General features: G+C 40.6%; 1 protein-coding gene across 1 annotated transcript in view; it reads right to left on the bottom strand.

The window, feature by feature from the left end:
- The window catches only part of scai (suppressor of cancer cell invasion), an 83,761-nt gene that overhangs the window by 20,837 nt on the left and 45,120 nt on the right, over positions 1–17,804 (bottom strand). Inside the window, exons 9-15 of the mRNA XM_075455370.1 lie at positions 7,255–7,356; positions 5,100–5,201; positions 4,613–4,691; positions 3,676–3,778; positions 3,368–3,449; positions 3,156–3,228; positions 2,392–2,565 (exon numbers count right to left, since the gene is read on the bottom strand). Of these exons, the coding sequence (XP_075311485.1) occupies positions 2,392–2,565; positions 3,156–3,228; positions 3,368–3,449; positions 3,676–3,778; positions 4,613–4,691; positions 5,100–5,201; positions 7,255–7,356 (715 nt within the window). The remainder of the gene's footprint in view (positions 1–2,391; positions 2,566–3,155; positions 3,229–3,367; positions 3,450–3,675; positions 3,779–4,612; positions 4,692–5,099; positions 5,202–7,254; positions 7,357–17,804) is intronic.

The raw sequence follows: 17,804 nt of genomic DNA, 5'->3' as shown, positions 1-17,804 counted from the left end.
TGCACTCACCCCTATTTTGATGAAATGCTTTGAGAGGATAGTCATGGCACACATCACAGCAACCCTTGACCCCTTACGGTACTCTTATCGTCAGAATAGGTCCACTGACAACACAGTCAATGCCGGCATCCACACAGTCCTCACACATCTGGAGGGTATAGGGACACATGCAATAATGCTGTTATTGATTACAGCTCAGCATTCAATATTGTTGTCCTAATCAGAGTTAAAAGCCAGACATAGGAACAATCAGCACCAGCTGACCCAAGGCTGTGTGAGTGTGCAGCTCTACACACAGAGGTGGCCTGGTGTCAGGAAAATCAGCTTTCCTTGAACACAGACAAAACCAAGGAGATTATTATCGACTCAAGCAAGAGGCAGCGCATTCCCATTCATTTTGGAGAGGCTGCAGTGGAGAGAGTTAAAAACTTTACATTTCTTGGAACCCATATTAATGAGAATCTTCCCTGGTCTCACAACACTCAACAACTCATCAGCCAAACACACAAAAGACTGTACTCTACAAGGAGGCTGAGGAAATCTGGCACGCCAAACCAAAATCCTCACCAATTTCTACAAGGGTGCGTATGACTAGAGAGCATCATTGCCTGCTCCATCACAGTGTGGCACAGAAACTGCACTGTGCAAGAGAGGGAGGCGCTCCAGCGTGTACATCACGCGTGTCCACGGCACATCACGCATGTACACGGCACATCACGCGTGTACACGGTACATCACGCGTGTCCACGGCACATCACGCGTGTACACGGCACATCACGCATGTACACGGCACATCACGCATGTACACGGCACATCACGCGTGTCCACGGCACATCACGCGTGTACACGGCACATCACGCATGTACACGGTACATCACGCGTGGACACGGCACATCTCTGGAGCAACCTTCCCTTCTCTACAGGACATTTACACCATCAGGATCATCAGGAAATAACTCCAGACAATACAAAGCCAACTCAACACACGTCTTCACACTCCTTCCCTCGGGGGTGAGTGTGGAATCACAGACCAAAAGACTGACTGACAGTTCTGGCCTCCTGAATAATGTTAAAAGTCTCATATTCATACTGACCGCCACTGTATGTCACCAGGCACTGTACATTTTTTCATGCAATTGCGATTGCAACCTTTTTACTTTCTTTATTCTTTATTCATGTAATGCTCTCTATTTATCCCAGTGCTGTCTTTGCATAGGTGAAGGGAAGCAAGCGAAGTAAGAATTTTACAGAATTGTCATGTTTTTAGCATGTATATTACAATAAACTTCTTGAATCTTGAAGAGGAACTGCTGACATTCTTTGAATCCACAGACTGGAATGCACTCTGAGCTAAGAGACAGATTACATCTTCCTCTATGTGGAGAGTCTTATTCCCACAAGGACAGTAAGGTGCCTTCCAAATAATAAACCACAATAATGGATCACCAGTGATCTGAAAATGCTGTTGAACATCAAAAAGAAAGCCTTCAAAGGGCAACAGGGACAACTGGGGACTGTTAAAAAAACAGATCATCCTAGAATACATATCACATCGAGAGCCCATTTTGTCCATCAAATTTTCACGTGACTCCAGCTAAATAAAAGAGAATGGAAGGATATGTCTTCAGAAAAAGGCTGTGTGAGGGCAAAGAAATACAGGCTTATGAATGACTGGACCCAAATAGGATGCACAACAATAGAACTTGTTAAAAACCTCAAGAGGTGTGGCTTAATTGCTGAGACCATAAACGTACGGTTGTAGGGCCATCTGGTCTTTGAAGGAATGATAGAAGCACAGTATCTGAGGAAATCATCAGGAAAAGCTGTAGTGCTCCATGAAGAGCTCCCGGTATTAACGGGCAAAAGGATAACGTTGATGATGATGCTCATGGTACTGGGATTGCAATCCAGAATTTTCAGTGCAGTTTGAACAATATCCTATTTGTGATTATAAAACTTCATGAGTTATAATTTTGATTCAGCAAGTTGTTTTTAAAATCTCTTTTTGGCTTTTTTTTATGGAGATGAATAGTCTAATACTATATTCTCCCATAAATAGAGTCCAAGTTTATAAATTTTACCCCCACAGTTGTGGACCAAACGTTACTTTTCAGTCAAAAAGTGACAAAGCTTCGGGTTTCACTTGTTTTAACCCTTGGGCTGTCACTGAACCCCATAGTAACAAACTCTGTTTTTGCAGTGGACCGTATGACTGTCACTGAAAACAAACAACCCTCACAAGTCTTTACCATGAACACAATTGGAACTGATGTTAAAACAAAAAAAGTTCAAAGGAAATTCATGACAATGACAAAAAGACTGACCATATCGCCTAGTCTTATCTTTATAACACACTGTCACATATGTAAGAATCTCTAGGAGTTGAGCTACCTATGGTCCGTGATCGAGTTATCATCTGCCCAATGTCACGGAAGACTTTGCGAAGAAATTCTTGCGCCCTTTCCCACAGTCCTCGTCGCATACTGTTCAAGCCACACACAGAGGAGAAAGCCAAGAGTGGGCTGTAGAGGAACAAAGTGAAGAGACTCCCACGCTGAGCCTGATCTAAATAGTTAGGTAGAGAAGTCACACAGGTAAAGGATGAGAACATGAGACAAGAAAGGGGTGCCAGATAACCTTCATCAGCTCCTACAACTGCAGAAAAAGGTCTTCCTAATAAACAGGTGCTTTATAAACACAGGAAAACGTGAAGACATACAGATAAAGTAGCAGCATATTGTGAGATCAAGGAAATTCAATTCATTCAAAGATGGGTTACAAACAAGTAGTCATTCATATTGAGAACAACAACATTTTCACCATAACAATTCCCCTACTTCTGCACTTTTATTGGTAGTCCTGGCTAACAGCCTTTTAGAGGAAAGATCTATCCATCTTTTTTTTTTTTCAGGAATTAATACGAGGGACTTCAGCAGTTTCTGTAACTGAATATAAACTATATGAATACTGCTCAATGTTAGTCTTTTATGTACATAATCTTTTGGTTTACCCGAACAGTGAATCTTAGATCATTCGGTTAATTGCTGACTCTTTAAATACTATTCCTTCAACAGTACCAGAGAGAGCCACGGACAGTGTAGGAATGTTAAAAAGTGTATGTCTTTGTTTTAGTCTCACACATGAGTAACACACACCTGGTACGCTCTTGGGATATACTGCGGGTGATAGTAGGCACACCAGAGGCTGGCCAAAGAGATTTGTGAAATTCTATTCAGAAAAATGAAAGACAGAAAGCTTCATATTAATCCTGAGCACACACAAATAAGATGTAGTGTGGTGACATCATATACTTCAACAAAGCAAGTCTTTATTTTATTTTCTCAGGCAGTTTCGTCTCTTCTTATACCTTGTAGGCTGTACTGTTTGAAGAATCCACAATGATAAAAAGTGGCTTCCGAGTGAAAGGGAACAAGTCCCCTGGATGAAGGCTGCAACAATGTGAACAAGAATACATCAGAAATCCAGTTATGTACCTCAGCAAACTCACAACAAAAATCTGTACACACGCACGCACGCACGCACGCACGCACGCACGCACGCAGTTTCATATCAACTTAATGTGAAATTCCCTCTGTTAAACAATCTGAAATGTTTGAGTTTTGGCTTTTCCAAAAGTCTTGACCATGCAATCATTAATATGTTGGGCTAACTCACCAATGCATTTCTTTCAGGGCCTGGTTCTTCTTCTGCACCGTCTCTCCATTCACCACATCACGATTTGTGTTTGTGAGAACTCCTCCAAAATCATACGGTCCCGCTGGAAAGGAAAGTTTTCATTGGTTTACCTTGAAAAGAAACACTGTCACATGGATTGGAAATATTACTAAAGCTCTTTGCTAGAGATAATTTTTTGATTAAGTGTGGTTTTGAACACAGATCAAAATTTATTTTGAATGTCATTGTTTCTTCAACAACACGGATGGAGCCATTGTCTTTGCTTTTTTTCTTTTCAAGATTAAACTGACAGAGTTCTGTTTTTAAACATGAAATATCCTTAAGAGAGAGGATTCATTCCATTATAACCATGAAAACAACAACAATAATAATAACAATAACAATCTGTCACAAAATAATATTTATTCTTACCATGTAATAAAACTCCTTTCTAGAACAAGTCAAGCAATTTCATATCTAAACAAACAAGAAGCCCAAAATATCTACAAATGACAAAATTCTAAAAACAGATTCAGACGTGAACATTCAGTTAACGTTCATATAAAACGCCAGAATGAGGATACGATTAGATTATTGGGACTTTAGCCACGGCATGATTGCTTGGAGAGTTTTTGCAGATTCCCTAACAGTCTCAGAAACAAAGATCATTACTCAAGCAGAAGTTCTGTAAGCAGAAACTGCTCGGAGCTCAAGTTCTGCTGATGCTCAGAATTTGGTGTCAATATCATGAATACATCGACTCAACCTGTCAAGGCTGCTGCTGGTACTGTAATGTTGATTAATGCCCTTAGCACCTACCTGTCATGGTTTGAATATCACAGGCTGTCGGCATTTATTTACTATGATACCATTCATAAGCATTTTATATCAAATGGAAAGATAAGGAAAATGCTAAGGCATATGCTCTCCATCATACCTTCATATTCTGAATGTCCGGTGGGGAAGACACCGGTAGCTGATAAGTATACAAGCAGGACACTGTTGGCAGGCAATTCCTGAAAATAACAGCAATGGGAAAAAAAGAAGAAAAAATCATTATGGACCAAATTAATACCTCCACAAAATTCAGAGCTTCATGTACTAGAAATGCAAAACAAAATTATTCCAAATTAGTCTGTGGGGAATTTGAAAAACCTCAAAGTTGGTATGTTTATGAACCCTTTACACCACTAATATTTTTTGTGCCTCACTACAAATCTTGACTCCTCAACTAGGAAAAAAACAAAATCAAAACATGCGTAGATCAAAGGACAGCTGAGAATAAACAGTAACAAAATCACTTTCTTTTGAATGATGACAGATACTGTATATTGGACACACCTCCACAACCTGGCAAATCTAATACAGAACAATCAACTGAAGTGACAATTAACCCTGAGGCTGTAATTTAAATGAATACTGACCTTAAAAGAGGCAGACAAGAAAGTAAAAAGCTGGCTGAATGTTGGCTTGTACAGTAAATATTTGTGAGGGTTTTCTCTTTTAGTTGGCTTCTCATTGGGTTCCTGTGGAGAAACATTGCATGTAAAAGCAGTTACTATTTCAGTTCATTTTAATACAACTGGGTAGTGTATTTATTTAAACTGTTTAAACTGTTCAAACTGAATGCACACAGAAATTTGAATACATGCAGAGAAAAGGCATATCAAACAAAGAATTAAAAAAAAAAAAAAAGCAGTGGTTCATTTTGGCACTGATGCAAATTAAATTGTTGAGGTGTAATCTTGCCAATGCAAAGAAGGACTCTGGTTCTTTCCACCTTTATTTAAAGCTGCAGTCTGCAGGATTTGTTGTTGTCATACGTAAAGTCCTACTTTTTGGCATTTTAAGAGTTTACATGATCTATCAGAACGCTTGAAGTTGAAAACGGTGACCTCCGTAGTCGCAAAATGCAAGAAATGTTTATTTTTTAACCGAAAAAATAAAAAGTTATTCAACTTCCTGTCCCGCCCCATCAAAACACATGAGAACTCGTGCACGTAGACGTGCACGCCAGATGCGCTTACACGACTCCTCATTTATCAACTCACCTGTCATTTGCGATCATGGAAGACACAGTAAGTAGACTAGCCCGTAATGAAGTTCAATAATCCAGATAAATAAGCGTGGGGACGAGCCTACCTTGTATCGCGCGTGCACAATCGGTGATTGACAGGCAGCAGAGCCCAGCTCGTAACCTGATTGGTTACCTTTTACCGGTCCGGTCTGCAATTTTGTAAACAAACCTGCTGGCTTTGGAGGGACCTAGCGGGACATATAGGGGACCTAGAGAACAAATTTTTTTTGTATTGGGGTATTTAATGTACTACTTTCAGAATCCCCAGACAGTTCCAGGCATTATGCTTGAAAAAGAGTTGCAGACTGCAGCTTTAAATACGGACCTACAGGGGCATTGGGTTGCTCAATTACTAAACCCTCATTGCAGCAGGCTCTGATTTTAATCCTAAAAATGGCCCTTTGCTGTATGTCATCCTCCTGCCTACCAGTCTCTCCTGTAAAATAAAAATGGATGCTTTGTCATGTTCTTACAGCCCTTCCGAGGCAGTTTTCTTCTACTTCTACTGGAGGAGTACGCTGATGCACAACGGTACGATGATTCATCAGCACGGCCTTGCATGTGCAGGGATGAGATGGAAATTTATCTTAATGATGGTGGTGTTGCATCCCAAACTGCAGGTGGAGCCGAAGAGCAAAAGTTGCCAGACTACCTAGTTTGACTTTAGGAAGGAATCATTCTGCATGATTTCTATATGTCAAATAAATCCCTTCTCATTTTAGTTCATGTTGGTAACAAATCTATACATCTGTTTAAATTAAACTATAATTGGATGATTATATGTGTGACTGATCTGCAAAAATGTTTAGGCATTCATGTGAATGCCAGGATGCAGGGTTTCCCAACAGAGCATTGCATTGGAACAAGATAACCAGTGTTCCTCATTCTAACGCTATTTCTGACTGGTGTAAATTGGTATTACATTTATAAAAGAGGAAAGAGCACATCTCCCATATACTTAATACCATGCATTAACACAACTTTTACAGAGAAAGGCAGACTTGATAGGGTTGAGTTTGATTGGTGCAAATACGAAAGTGAGTTAAAACTTTCCCTATAAACAAAACAGCCCCTTTCACAGAGTCTGTATTCTTCTTACATCATTGGAAAATTTTTGTGTCAGTAAGAACACATCATTATTAAAGTATTAAAAAGCAGTGTATCATTTTATACTGTTCAATTGCAGTACATTTTTATTCACATGTATACAGCGTCCCAACTTAATTGGAAGTGGGGTTGTACTTTTCACAATTAATAAACTGATTAATTGGTTAACTAGCTATAAGTCTATTCATGGCTTCATAATAGTGGCAAAAATAATGTATTGTTTTAAAAATGTACTATTTTCAGTATTTAAGAGGACATGTGTTTTATTTATCTGGCCCCAGGTATTGTGGAAAAATAACGACTGAGGCGCCAGAAAGTTGGTTGCCGAGTGGCAAGAGTTGCATCACTACAACACCCCTGACAACAGCCACACCATCATCAGACAGAACACTCACCAATGTTCCTTGTTTTGAGGTTTGTGTGGCCAGGTTCACAGGTTCCCTCTCCAAAGCTTGAAGCATGCGGAACATATCAATGGTCAACTCACTGAACTTGACCTAAAAATAGAGACAACACTTTTGTCAATTAAGCTGATCTATCACCAAACACAGAAAAGCTATGATGGTAGAAAGTGGTTAATGACAATATTACAATCCTTCAGTAAATAGTTCAACACTGATTTTAGCTACTTTGGTAGGTGAAGAGTAATACCCAGGGGAGGGCTCTGCAAACACCAGTAACCAGTGCAGAGCTCCAGCCAAAAGAAGGCATATTTAAATATGAATTTAGCAAAGAGTTCAAGAACTTTGATGTAATCTTCACTGTTATCCTTTGAATGGTTAGAGTACTTGGAACTGTTTAAGTGTTACTGTCCAATGTCATAGTCATAGATTTCAGCTATTCCCACACAAACTTCCAAAACAGTTTTGAGGCTTGAAATATAAAATTCTGTTTTAATTTAGTGTTGCGTTTCAACTTACTTGTTGTCTACTATGACTTGTAACTTGTAAAAATACACTCCTGCACAGATCTGGTTTATATAGCTATAAGGAATCTCAAATGACACAATGACACCAAGCCCTTTATCTTCCATCTCTTTCACCTTCCCACTCTTGCGTTCTCTAAATGTTGAGTCCGTCAACCCAAAAACTTCAATTCAAATAAAAACACCAGAACGCGCCCTAAAAAAGAGGGGCTTCTGAGGGGCCTCCAAAAGCGAGAGTGTTTGCTGAGAAACAGTTTGTTGGCCCTGTTGTTCACCACTGACAACCAGGTCAGATATTTGAACCGATGGTGTCTGCAGTACAGCAGCCTTTCATCCACAATCAGAAAGTCATCACCTAATTTAAAATGCATGGGGAAGCAAAGGGCCTTTGGTAGAACGGTTTTTAACAATGAAATTATTGATATCCGTTTCATCATTACCAGTTTAATCTTCTTCTTTTTTTTTAATTTTATTGTAGACCTACAAATACCTGGGGGTGTAGCTGGATAATAAACTGGAGTGGTCTGCCAACATAGAAGCAGTGTACAGGAGGGGCCTGATACAGCAGCCTTTAACTACTAAAAATGAAAAAAAACATCACTCTCTGTTATCACTTGTGTGAGAGAAACATTAAGTACATTTATATGCACACTGAAATGGAAGTACAGTTAAAGCCTGACTTGCCCTATTAACTGGACCACCATCCTTGTCCCAGTAGACGCCTCTATATATTGTCTTGGAAGAATGTGTGAGGGGCTGCACAGTGGTGTGGTGGTTAGCGACTGGCGACCTATGCAGAGTGTATTCCGCCTCTTGGCCAATGGCAGATGGGATAGGCTCTAGCCCCTCTGCAACCCTGAATTTGATTAAAGGAGAACTGCGGTATTTTCAACATTTGTGGGAGAAGGATGTCATGACATTCTCATGACTTCTGGCCTAGTTACATCGTGTGCCTTGCTGACTGGTTCAGAATATTGTTGATAGTTAGAATGAGTTGTTTAACATTAGGCACCTCCAGAGAGTGCCACGTACGCTTGTTTTGATAAGGACCAGCATAAAGAGAGATCACAGAAGGAAGACGGTGGACATTTTGTACATCCTGTATGCATATTTGCTGTGACAGTTTGTTCAATAAACTCCCAAATGGACGGCTGACCAACGCGTGATTCGACTCTAATTTCTCCACTACATAATGGTGACCCCGAATTCGTGAGATTTTGCATCTGGATCCCGGCAGAGCGTGTCCTCTGTGCCCCGACAACCGACATCAGCTGTAACAAGCCGGCAGGTTGGATTTTTTTTTTCCTACCATTACGCAGCTGATCTCTGTTAGTGGAGCACAGCTGACAGGCTTCTTCCGGCTTCCCCAAATTTAAAAGAACACAGGAGAGAGTGCGGATTCTGCATTCGGTAAGCACTTCCATTGTTTACTTCTGCGCAGGGGGGCTGCTGAAATTGTTTTGAAATTCTGGGCCAAGAGGTACCAAATGCTTGAATTGAGATAAAATTGGGTAAACAGCAGCTTATGTGAGTTGTAAAGCAGACAGCTGTGAGCAGTTGGTCGGGCTATTGTGTTGTTGTATTTTTTTTTGTGGTAATTAAGAAGGACTAGTCGCTGCGCTCCGGCAAATTGTGAATCGGGTGAATTCAAACTGGATTAATTAATAGCTTTAAAGAAGCGGGCAGGTTGTTGAGCAATCGTCAATAGTACCTCTTGCAACTATCAGCCATCCTTCAATGCATTGGGGGGAGGAATACTGACGGGAGTACGGGGTACACTAGACTCATTAAACATACGTGAAAATTATTTTCACTAGTCAAGGAGTAGACGAATACTGATAATTGATTGACTGGCGAACATTAAAGTTTGACGGTTGAATCAATAAGACTTTCAAGAAAACTTCGAAATGAAAAAATCCAGTTCTATGAGGAGCACATTTTAAGTATATATGTTTATATCATTTTATATATCTGCTTAGAACTCTTTGGAGTTATCCGAGACCTCAGTATAAAGACATTTAGAAGAAAATTCAAATTCGTTTATGAAATTGGCCACAGGAGATTATATTAAAAAGGTCACAGCTGATAAGTACACGTCAGCATTTGTTGCATTGGTCAAGAAACCATATCACAAGGCTTGTAGGGAAAACACATTTTGTATTCCATATATTGCCGACACCAACATCTCCTGAAAAATTAAAAGTCTAAATGAAAGAAATTGATAATTTAAAACTGTGAAGATTTGAACGGTGACTGACACAAAACTTTGATCGACTGACTTGGTGTGAGTGTGTGGGACCGGTCTCTGTTTGTCTGTCAACGTGTGTGAAATCCTGCTGTTTTATGTGAATCTAAAAAAGAAGAAAAGAAAAAGTTATTTTGTGTGATAAATCAAGGTTCTGACCTAACTCATCTCATCCCTTGACTTTTGAGTATTTTAGTCATTTTGAGTTAATACATAGAGTTAACACCACGTCTTACATATAATCTTAGGTTAAATAAAAATTGAGTGCAGAGACACTCAGATAATGGTTCATTGGTATAATTTGCTTCATTGTTATAATTGCCGCATTGATAGTTTGTTGAAATAAGGTTTTGTTACAGTGAAGAGCTGTGATTTTTAAACGCTGTGTGTTTATTTCTTTAAGATTCTGTATTTTCGTTGAGTGCATCTTGTTATTATTGATTATTGAATACTGCTGGGATTGGTGTTAAGTTTCTAAAGTTCTATTTTCAACAGGCGAGTGAAGGTGTTTGGATTTCAGGGGGAGAGCGAGGTGCTGCGCGGGCACGCTGCTCGTGTGGAGGCGCGCTGCTCGTCCTTGACATTCTTGTGCTGGTTTTACACTCACAAATGTTCGTGTGTGATCACATTTTCTTTCCTTGTGTCTTCCAGGGGCAATTTATGGCTGAACTAAAATAATTATTAGTTTTCTTTAGGTAATGTGCTAATTGCGGAGTTGTTATCAGTTGAGTGAATTGGTTTCGCAATTCTAGAGGAGAGGTTCTGTCTCTAGTCCATTTGAATGTGACATTCCTGATAAAGAAAGTTTTCGCTTATGCATGGTTTCTGTATCTTTTGGTCTGTATTTTCCCTGTCCACAGCGTGTTAAATTGTATTTCTTTTTCTTTCTTAACAAATGCCATTTTGAGGTGAAGAATAGTGCAACTGTTATTTCTGTGTTTGGTTTGTATTTTTTTCCCTGTCCAGCTGGAAAGTTTGTATTTCCTCCTCTTTCTTAACTTGTAACAAAAAGTGTGACAAACGCCATTTTGAGTTGGGGTGTGGTTCAATTGTTATGTCTGGTACAATTGTTATGCTTGGGAGGAGTTAATAACAGCCTGGGAAGTAAACGTAGTGGGGTGTTCATATTTGATTGGTTGGAAGTTACGTGTCCCAGACGTGTTTCATTGGAGGTAGAGTTAGAGGTGTGTTCAGTTTTCATTGGTCAAAAAATATTTTCATGTCATTGGTCGGAATTGACGTAGCTGTGACGTGCATTGTATCATCTGGATTGGTGGAGGACATTGTGTGTGGATTGGATCGGAAACATCCGGATGTGAGCAAAGGTTGGGGCAACGCCTTTAGCCTGAGTCACTTCAAACAGAGTAAGCATTAACTGAGCTTTCGATTAGCAATAAATTAACATTGGGTAGCATTAGTAATACAGCTAGTATTGATTAGCAATAATTAGTATTGATTAGCAATAACTAGCATTGTTTAGCAGTGATTAGCATTGGGTAACAAGGAAGCTAGTATTGATTAGCAATAAGTAGCATTGATTAGCGATAATTAGCATTGAATAGCATAATTAGCATTCGATTAGCATTGGTCAACAAGGAAGCTAGTATTGATTAGCAATAAGTAGCATTGATTAGCAATAGTTAGCATTGTTAGCATTTGTTAGCATTTCGTTAGCCATAATTAGCATTGATCAGAAACACAATTAGCATTGATTAGCAATAGCAATAAGGCAAATATTGGTTTAAATCTTAATTAGCAATAGGTTAGCATTTATTAGCAACAGCTAGGAAGCTAACGTCAATTGGCATTGGTTAGCAAACATTAACATTAGCAATAATAGTAACCGAACTCCAAACTAGAAGTCAAACTAGCTAAAGTAGCCTAACATTGAATTAACATTGGTTTAATTTAAAAAAAAAAACAACCTAGAGCATAAGCTTTCAAAGCTAACATAGGCTAACCTTAACATTAGCATTGACAATATCCAATCCAATAATTAGCAGCATCTAAGCTAAATTTAGCCGAGCATTAAATTAGCATTGATTAGAGTTAGTTCAATTTAAATTGACTTTCAAGAGTTGTTTAAAAAAAAAAAAAAAAAAAAAAAAAAAAAAGGGGGGAATAATAATAATAGGAAAATTAGGGACAATAAATAAGTAAATAAAAAGAAAAAGTCAAAAGAAGGGAACTAACTAGGTGAAACAATGGATGTAACACCAACAATAATCATCAGCGCCAAACATCCTGAACATTCCAAAGATATTAAAAAGATATCTCTAAAATGGGAAAAACGAACAAAAAATAATGTCTCACCCTGGCCAAAAGGTGGCACTTTCAATGTAACTACCTGTAAGATTATGGAACAAAGGATTAAAGCTTACAAACCAAAGGACAAAAGCAAAAAGAGACAGGAAAAGAGAGAGCTTGAATTAGAAGTTTTATATTTCTTTGAAAATGCAGAGCTATATCCAACACTGCCAGGAGCAGTAAACATACAAGGAGATTCTGAAATAAAAAAAAAAATCACAAAATATCTCATGAACGTCCAGAACCACAAATAGCTACATCAAGCAGTCATGGAGCTCCTGAGCCAGACGCCGTCTGTAATTCAGATCAGGCAAGGGGACAGCTCCCACAAGATCAAAAATCACCAGAACTGGCACCTCCAGTTCAAAAGGCATCTTCTGAAGAACATAAGAGTCCAACAGCGTCAGCACCGAGTTCGATAGAAATGACGCAGGGACAGTATGTGCCGTGGCAGACGCTCGACCTAGCGGGGCTGGTTGCCAGACTGCCGGACATTCACACAGGTGCAAGCAAATGGATAAGAGCTTTTGAACAAGAGACTGTGGATAAACTGTTGTCTGTGGGACACATTAAGGCAGTGTGGGCACTGTGTTTTGGAACTTCTATCATGGAGGGCATTTTGAGACACAGTGAGAATGACTGGATGTTAAGCCACCGAGCTGATGGAACTGACTTTAATGCATATCGAGCTGCACTCTGGAGAGCGTTACGAGCTGAGTTTCCTTTAAGAGTGGACCTTGAAGCATTAAAGGGGGAACCACTGTCAGGAACAGAGAGTCCGGTTGTGTACATTGCACAATAATTGAAGAAATGGAGACAAGAGTCTGAGGGAGAAATCGAGAAGAGCCCAGCTTGGGTGACATTGTTCAGAGTTTCCATCAAAGAGGCTCTGCCTGCCCCAGTTCAGGGGAGGCTGGAGGATGTGGTGGGGTTGAATTCAATGTCACATGGACAATTCCGAGACCACGTGCTGCATGCAGTAGACAAATACAGAAAAGAACTGAAACGGAAGGACCAGGAGAAGGATATGCAAAGGGAACTTGCACGGTTGCAATTAGAAGAACTGCAAGCGAAGCAAGAAGTACGAAATGAGGCCATGACAGCGGGGGCCGCTGAACAGCCATCACAGGGGCAAGTCCATCGTCGACCCTGTCAAAGGTCAAGAAGAGGTGCACCTGGAGGACGAAGGTCCTCGGGAGCATGTTGGGCCTGTGGCGAGAGGGGACACTTTGTTTACAGCTGTCCGAGAGCACCGAGAAACCCGAGTGTTCAGCAGGACCGTGGCCAGTCCCTGCGGGGCGGAGCAAGTGGCCCGGCAGGTCCAAGGCGTTCCTCTGGCAGAGGAATCCCAGTATTGGTTTACATTGACATATAGAGGTAAGAAGTACACTTACACCAGACGTACTCAAAAGGGTTTAAAAACCGCCCTCAGGTGTGTCACTATTACAGAACAAAACAAAGTTTTTAAGTTAAATGTGTCACGATTACCAAGTTTCTAAAACTTGAATTTAAATATGTCACTATTACTATTACAAAACAAAACAAAGTTTCTGAATTTAAAATTTAAATGTGCCACTATTACGAAGTTCTAAAATTTAAACAGAACAAAGTTTCTAATTTAAATTTTAGCATTGATAGCCTAAATTAGAGTATCTATTTAGCCCATAGGGAATTACTGATATCTCTCCATCCCACTTGGAGGGAGTAAGAAAAGCGCCATGTCCAAAATAAATAAATAAATAACTAATGAATAAATAAATTAATTAAAATAAAACAAGTATGATCTTTTTTTGGGAAGATTGTGCAATAAAATTAGCTTCCTCTGAAAGGAATCATGAAGAATCCACAGTTCAAAGGTTGAAAGTACAACTGGAGAGGCTAAGTTAGCTTTTGAAAATTTGAAACAAAATTAGCAAAAGTCATCCAAAACGGCCAACACTAGTCTATGAGAAGCCATTTTTCTTATATGTCTCCAATAAAAACCATAAGATTTCAGAACTAATAAATCAGAGTAGGTATGTTGTGACTCAGGCAGGATGTTTGCAGGTTGTGCATCTTTTGACACGTCCAGATGTGAGAATACAGAAGTGTACTACATCGGGATCTGCGGATGTCATTCCACGTGAGTTTGAAGGAGAACCACATGAGTGTGTGGCAGAAGCTGTGTGGTACATTAAACTGAGACCTGACTTAGAAGCAACTTCACTTGTGCAGGCTGACGTCACTTATGTTGTGCATGGATCATGGTGTGAGACCATTTGGGTAATCATGCAGGTTTTGCAGTTGTGAAACAGGAAGGTGGAAAACTTTGTGACGGTGAAAGCTGAGAAGTGTGAACAGCCATGTTCGGCACAGTTGGCTGAACTGAAGGCATTAACGGAAGCATGTTGACTGGTGAAAGGTAAGGTTACGAATGTGTACACAGATTCTGCATATGCTCATGATATTTGCTATTTGTTTGAAGCAGTTTTGAAGCAGAGAGGGTTCAGGAGGTCAGACGGAAGTCCAGTGCGACATGAGGTCCAAATGAAGGAGCGGATTGCAGTCATGAAAATTGAAAATTGGAAGTGATAAAGTGTCAAATAATCGTAAAGGTAACGAAAAGGTCAGTAAAGGTAATAACGAGGCTGATGAAGCAGCGAAAGTAGCATCAAAGTGCCAGCTTGCTGTGTTGGCACCAATGGTGTCACTGGAGCCAGATGTCACACCACCACAAGGATATTGGTCATACATATTGGATAAATAGTCGTGCAAAAAAAAAAATTTTTTGGGTAAGAGAATTGATTCATCTGTTTATCATTCCAGCAGAGATTAGTTCAAAAATGGTTAAGTGTTTGTTTATAAAAGTGCAAGAGGCATTCTGCAGCAGCTGCGAATCAGGCAGCGCTGTGGGGCCGTTTATCATCCACAGAGTCAAGGGATGGTTGAGAGGATCAATGGAACCTGGAAAGTGAAATTGAATTGAATCTGTGCTTCAACTAAACTAACTGGATGCTTTGCTGCTTGCACTAATGAGCTATCGTATGCAGACTCATAGAGTCACGCACTAACACCGCATAAAATGCTAACGGGTCGACCCATGCCGGCACCTCAGTTGAGAGGTCCCTTTAAAGGGCCCCCACTTGAGCAGGTGCAAACAGAGTGGACAGCTTATATGGAGCAATTAACTGCAATCCACAGAACAATCTATCTCCAGAGACTCAGGTCTCGAACAGCTGGTTGAGAGACCAGTGGTGCCAGGCGACCAGGTGCACATCAGAGTGTTCCGAAACAAAGTGGCTTGAGCCAAGACGGAAAGGACCGTACACAATGGTGCGAGCAACGTCAACAGCAGTTCAAATGGAAGGTAGCAACACATGGTACCATTTGAATCACTGCACTAAGGTTCGGACTAAAGACACAGACGGAGTTCAGTCCGAGGGAAAGGATGAACGAAAGGAAGAGGTTAAGATTTCTGACACTGTGAGCATCTAGGTGTGGGTGTTGGCCGACAGCAAGGGCTCAGGAGAACGAAGCCTGGAGATGTGGGACGGGATCCCGCAGACAGGAGAGGCTGGAAGGGTCCCGTGATGAAGCCACCCCGCAGGGAAGTAGCCAGCCTGGGTCAGATGAGTATGATGCAACAATACACACCCACTCAGACCATGCCACGCCACAAACTTTGCCAGCAATACACACTAGAGCTAGTCGTGAAGAGGTATCTGCTAAGCTTGAATTTAAGTTCATGGAATAAACGATTTGAGGAAGTGTGGATCATGGGTCCGGAGGAGGAGACGAAATCACCGCCTCTGGACGCCACAACAAAGGGGCAATCTGGTAAGATCATGTCAGATTGGGTCAGAAGAAGTTGTTCACAATGGTTGTAAGAATAGAAAGATTTTTCGGGAAAGGCTAGGGGGATTTGATACCATTAGCACTACAGGACGGAATAATCATGTTAACCCAAGAACAGACGGAGTGTACATGCACAGGTAAAGTCAGGAAAACAGTGTAACTGTGGAAGAGGGTTTAAGGCAGCACATGATATGTGGTATAGTTGGGCATGGTACACTACGAGGGAACTGACAGCGACGGAGTGTCTCATTTGCGCAGACGCTCCGGGAGCATTGCCTGTTGTTGTTCCAGAGCCACACACCTTCAGAGACTGTGCAGTGGTCCAGCAACGGGAATGCAGGAAAGGTAGGTTCACATCGGCAGAGGATAAATGGTTATTGTTTCCTATGTGTGGTATTAAGTGCAGATCGATGTTTGGGCCAAATAAATTACATAATTGTTTTCAAAATAAGGAAGGGCCACAAATTGGAGTCTTCTTGTGCGGAATTTAATCATAGTACATCACAGGATGGGCCTCCAACTGATTATAGAGCAGATTACGATGGTGAGTTTGAATGCTTTTGGAACTCACGTAGGTAATACTACTGTTAAATGGAACCAATATTTATTAGGATTTATTTATTTGGATCAAATTGTGAAAATATAGAAATGATCATTTTAACTCTATATCTTTTTGGGGATCAGACACAATCGGTAGCTGAGAGTTACTGGATGTGTGGAGATGATGTTTTGTTAAATGTGTTACCCAACAGGTGGATAGGTCTTTGGGCATTTGTGAGGATGAAAACATCGGTTGTGTTAGTGTATGACAAGGTAAACGAGATGCGAGGTTTGGATGTGGAAAAAGGGAGAGTTAAAAGATCTAGTGATGACTACATCAGGGATGAGGACGTTTACTTGGATGCAATAGGGCAGCCGAGAGGGATTCCTTTTGAGTTCAAAGCACGCAGGGAGATTGCAGCTGGATTTGAGTCTATTTTGCCGTGGATCACAATTAACAAAATGGGGAGTGGATTAATTATATATACTACAACCAACAGAGAATTCTTAACTACACGAGTGAAGGGTTTGCAGGCTTTGGAGAACAACTACATGAGACGAGTATGATGGCTTGGTAGAACAGACAAGTTTTAGAATGGATATTAGAAGGGAAAATGGTGTGTGCCAGATGGTTGGGGAAAATGTTGTACATTTATACCCGGGAACATTGCAGCTGGTGGGACGTTTACAACGGCCGTGAAGAAGATCAGAGAACGGAGAGAGGAGCTGATGTGTGATGCTGGTGGAGGTGAACGGTGGTGGACTGGTCTGTTTGGGATTTTGGGAAAAGGGGGGAGTGATGGCAGTTAAAGCGGGAATAGCAATATTGTTGATAGTGAGGATGGTTTCCCTATTGGTGTGTTGCATTATACCCATTCTAAGAAGGTGTTTGCTGCAAGTGATATTCGAACAAACCGTGGATGGAAACAGGAGACAGATGACCTTGAGAGACCAGGTCTGAGGACCAACGCATGGAAGAGCTGGTCAACGAATGAAGGTTACCAACGGACGGTTCACAAGATTCTTTCCTCGAGTGCGGAACCAAGTTTAGTCTGACAGGGAGAAGAGATGCTGAAGATCTCTTTGATTGGGAG

Source organism: Odontesthes bonariensis, chromosome 22, assembly GCF_027942865.1.
Source record: "Odontesthes bonariensis isolate fOdoBon6 chromosome 22, fOdoBon6.hap1, whole genome shotgun sequence".
NCBI classification, from domain to species: Eukaryota; Metazoa; Chordata; class Actinopteri; order Atheriniformes; family Atherinopsidae; genus Odontesthes; species Odontesthes bonariensis.
This window is presented reverse-complemented; position numbering and strand designations above follow the sequence as displayed.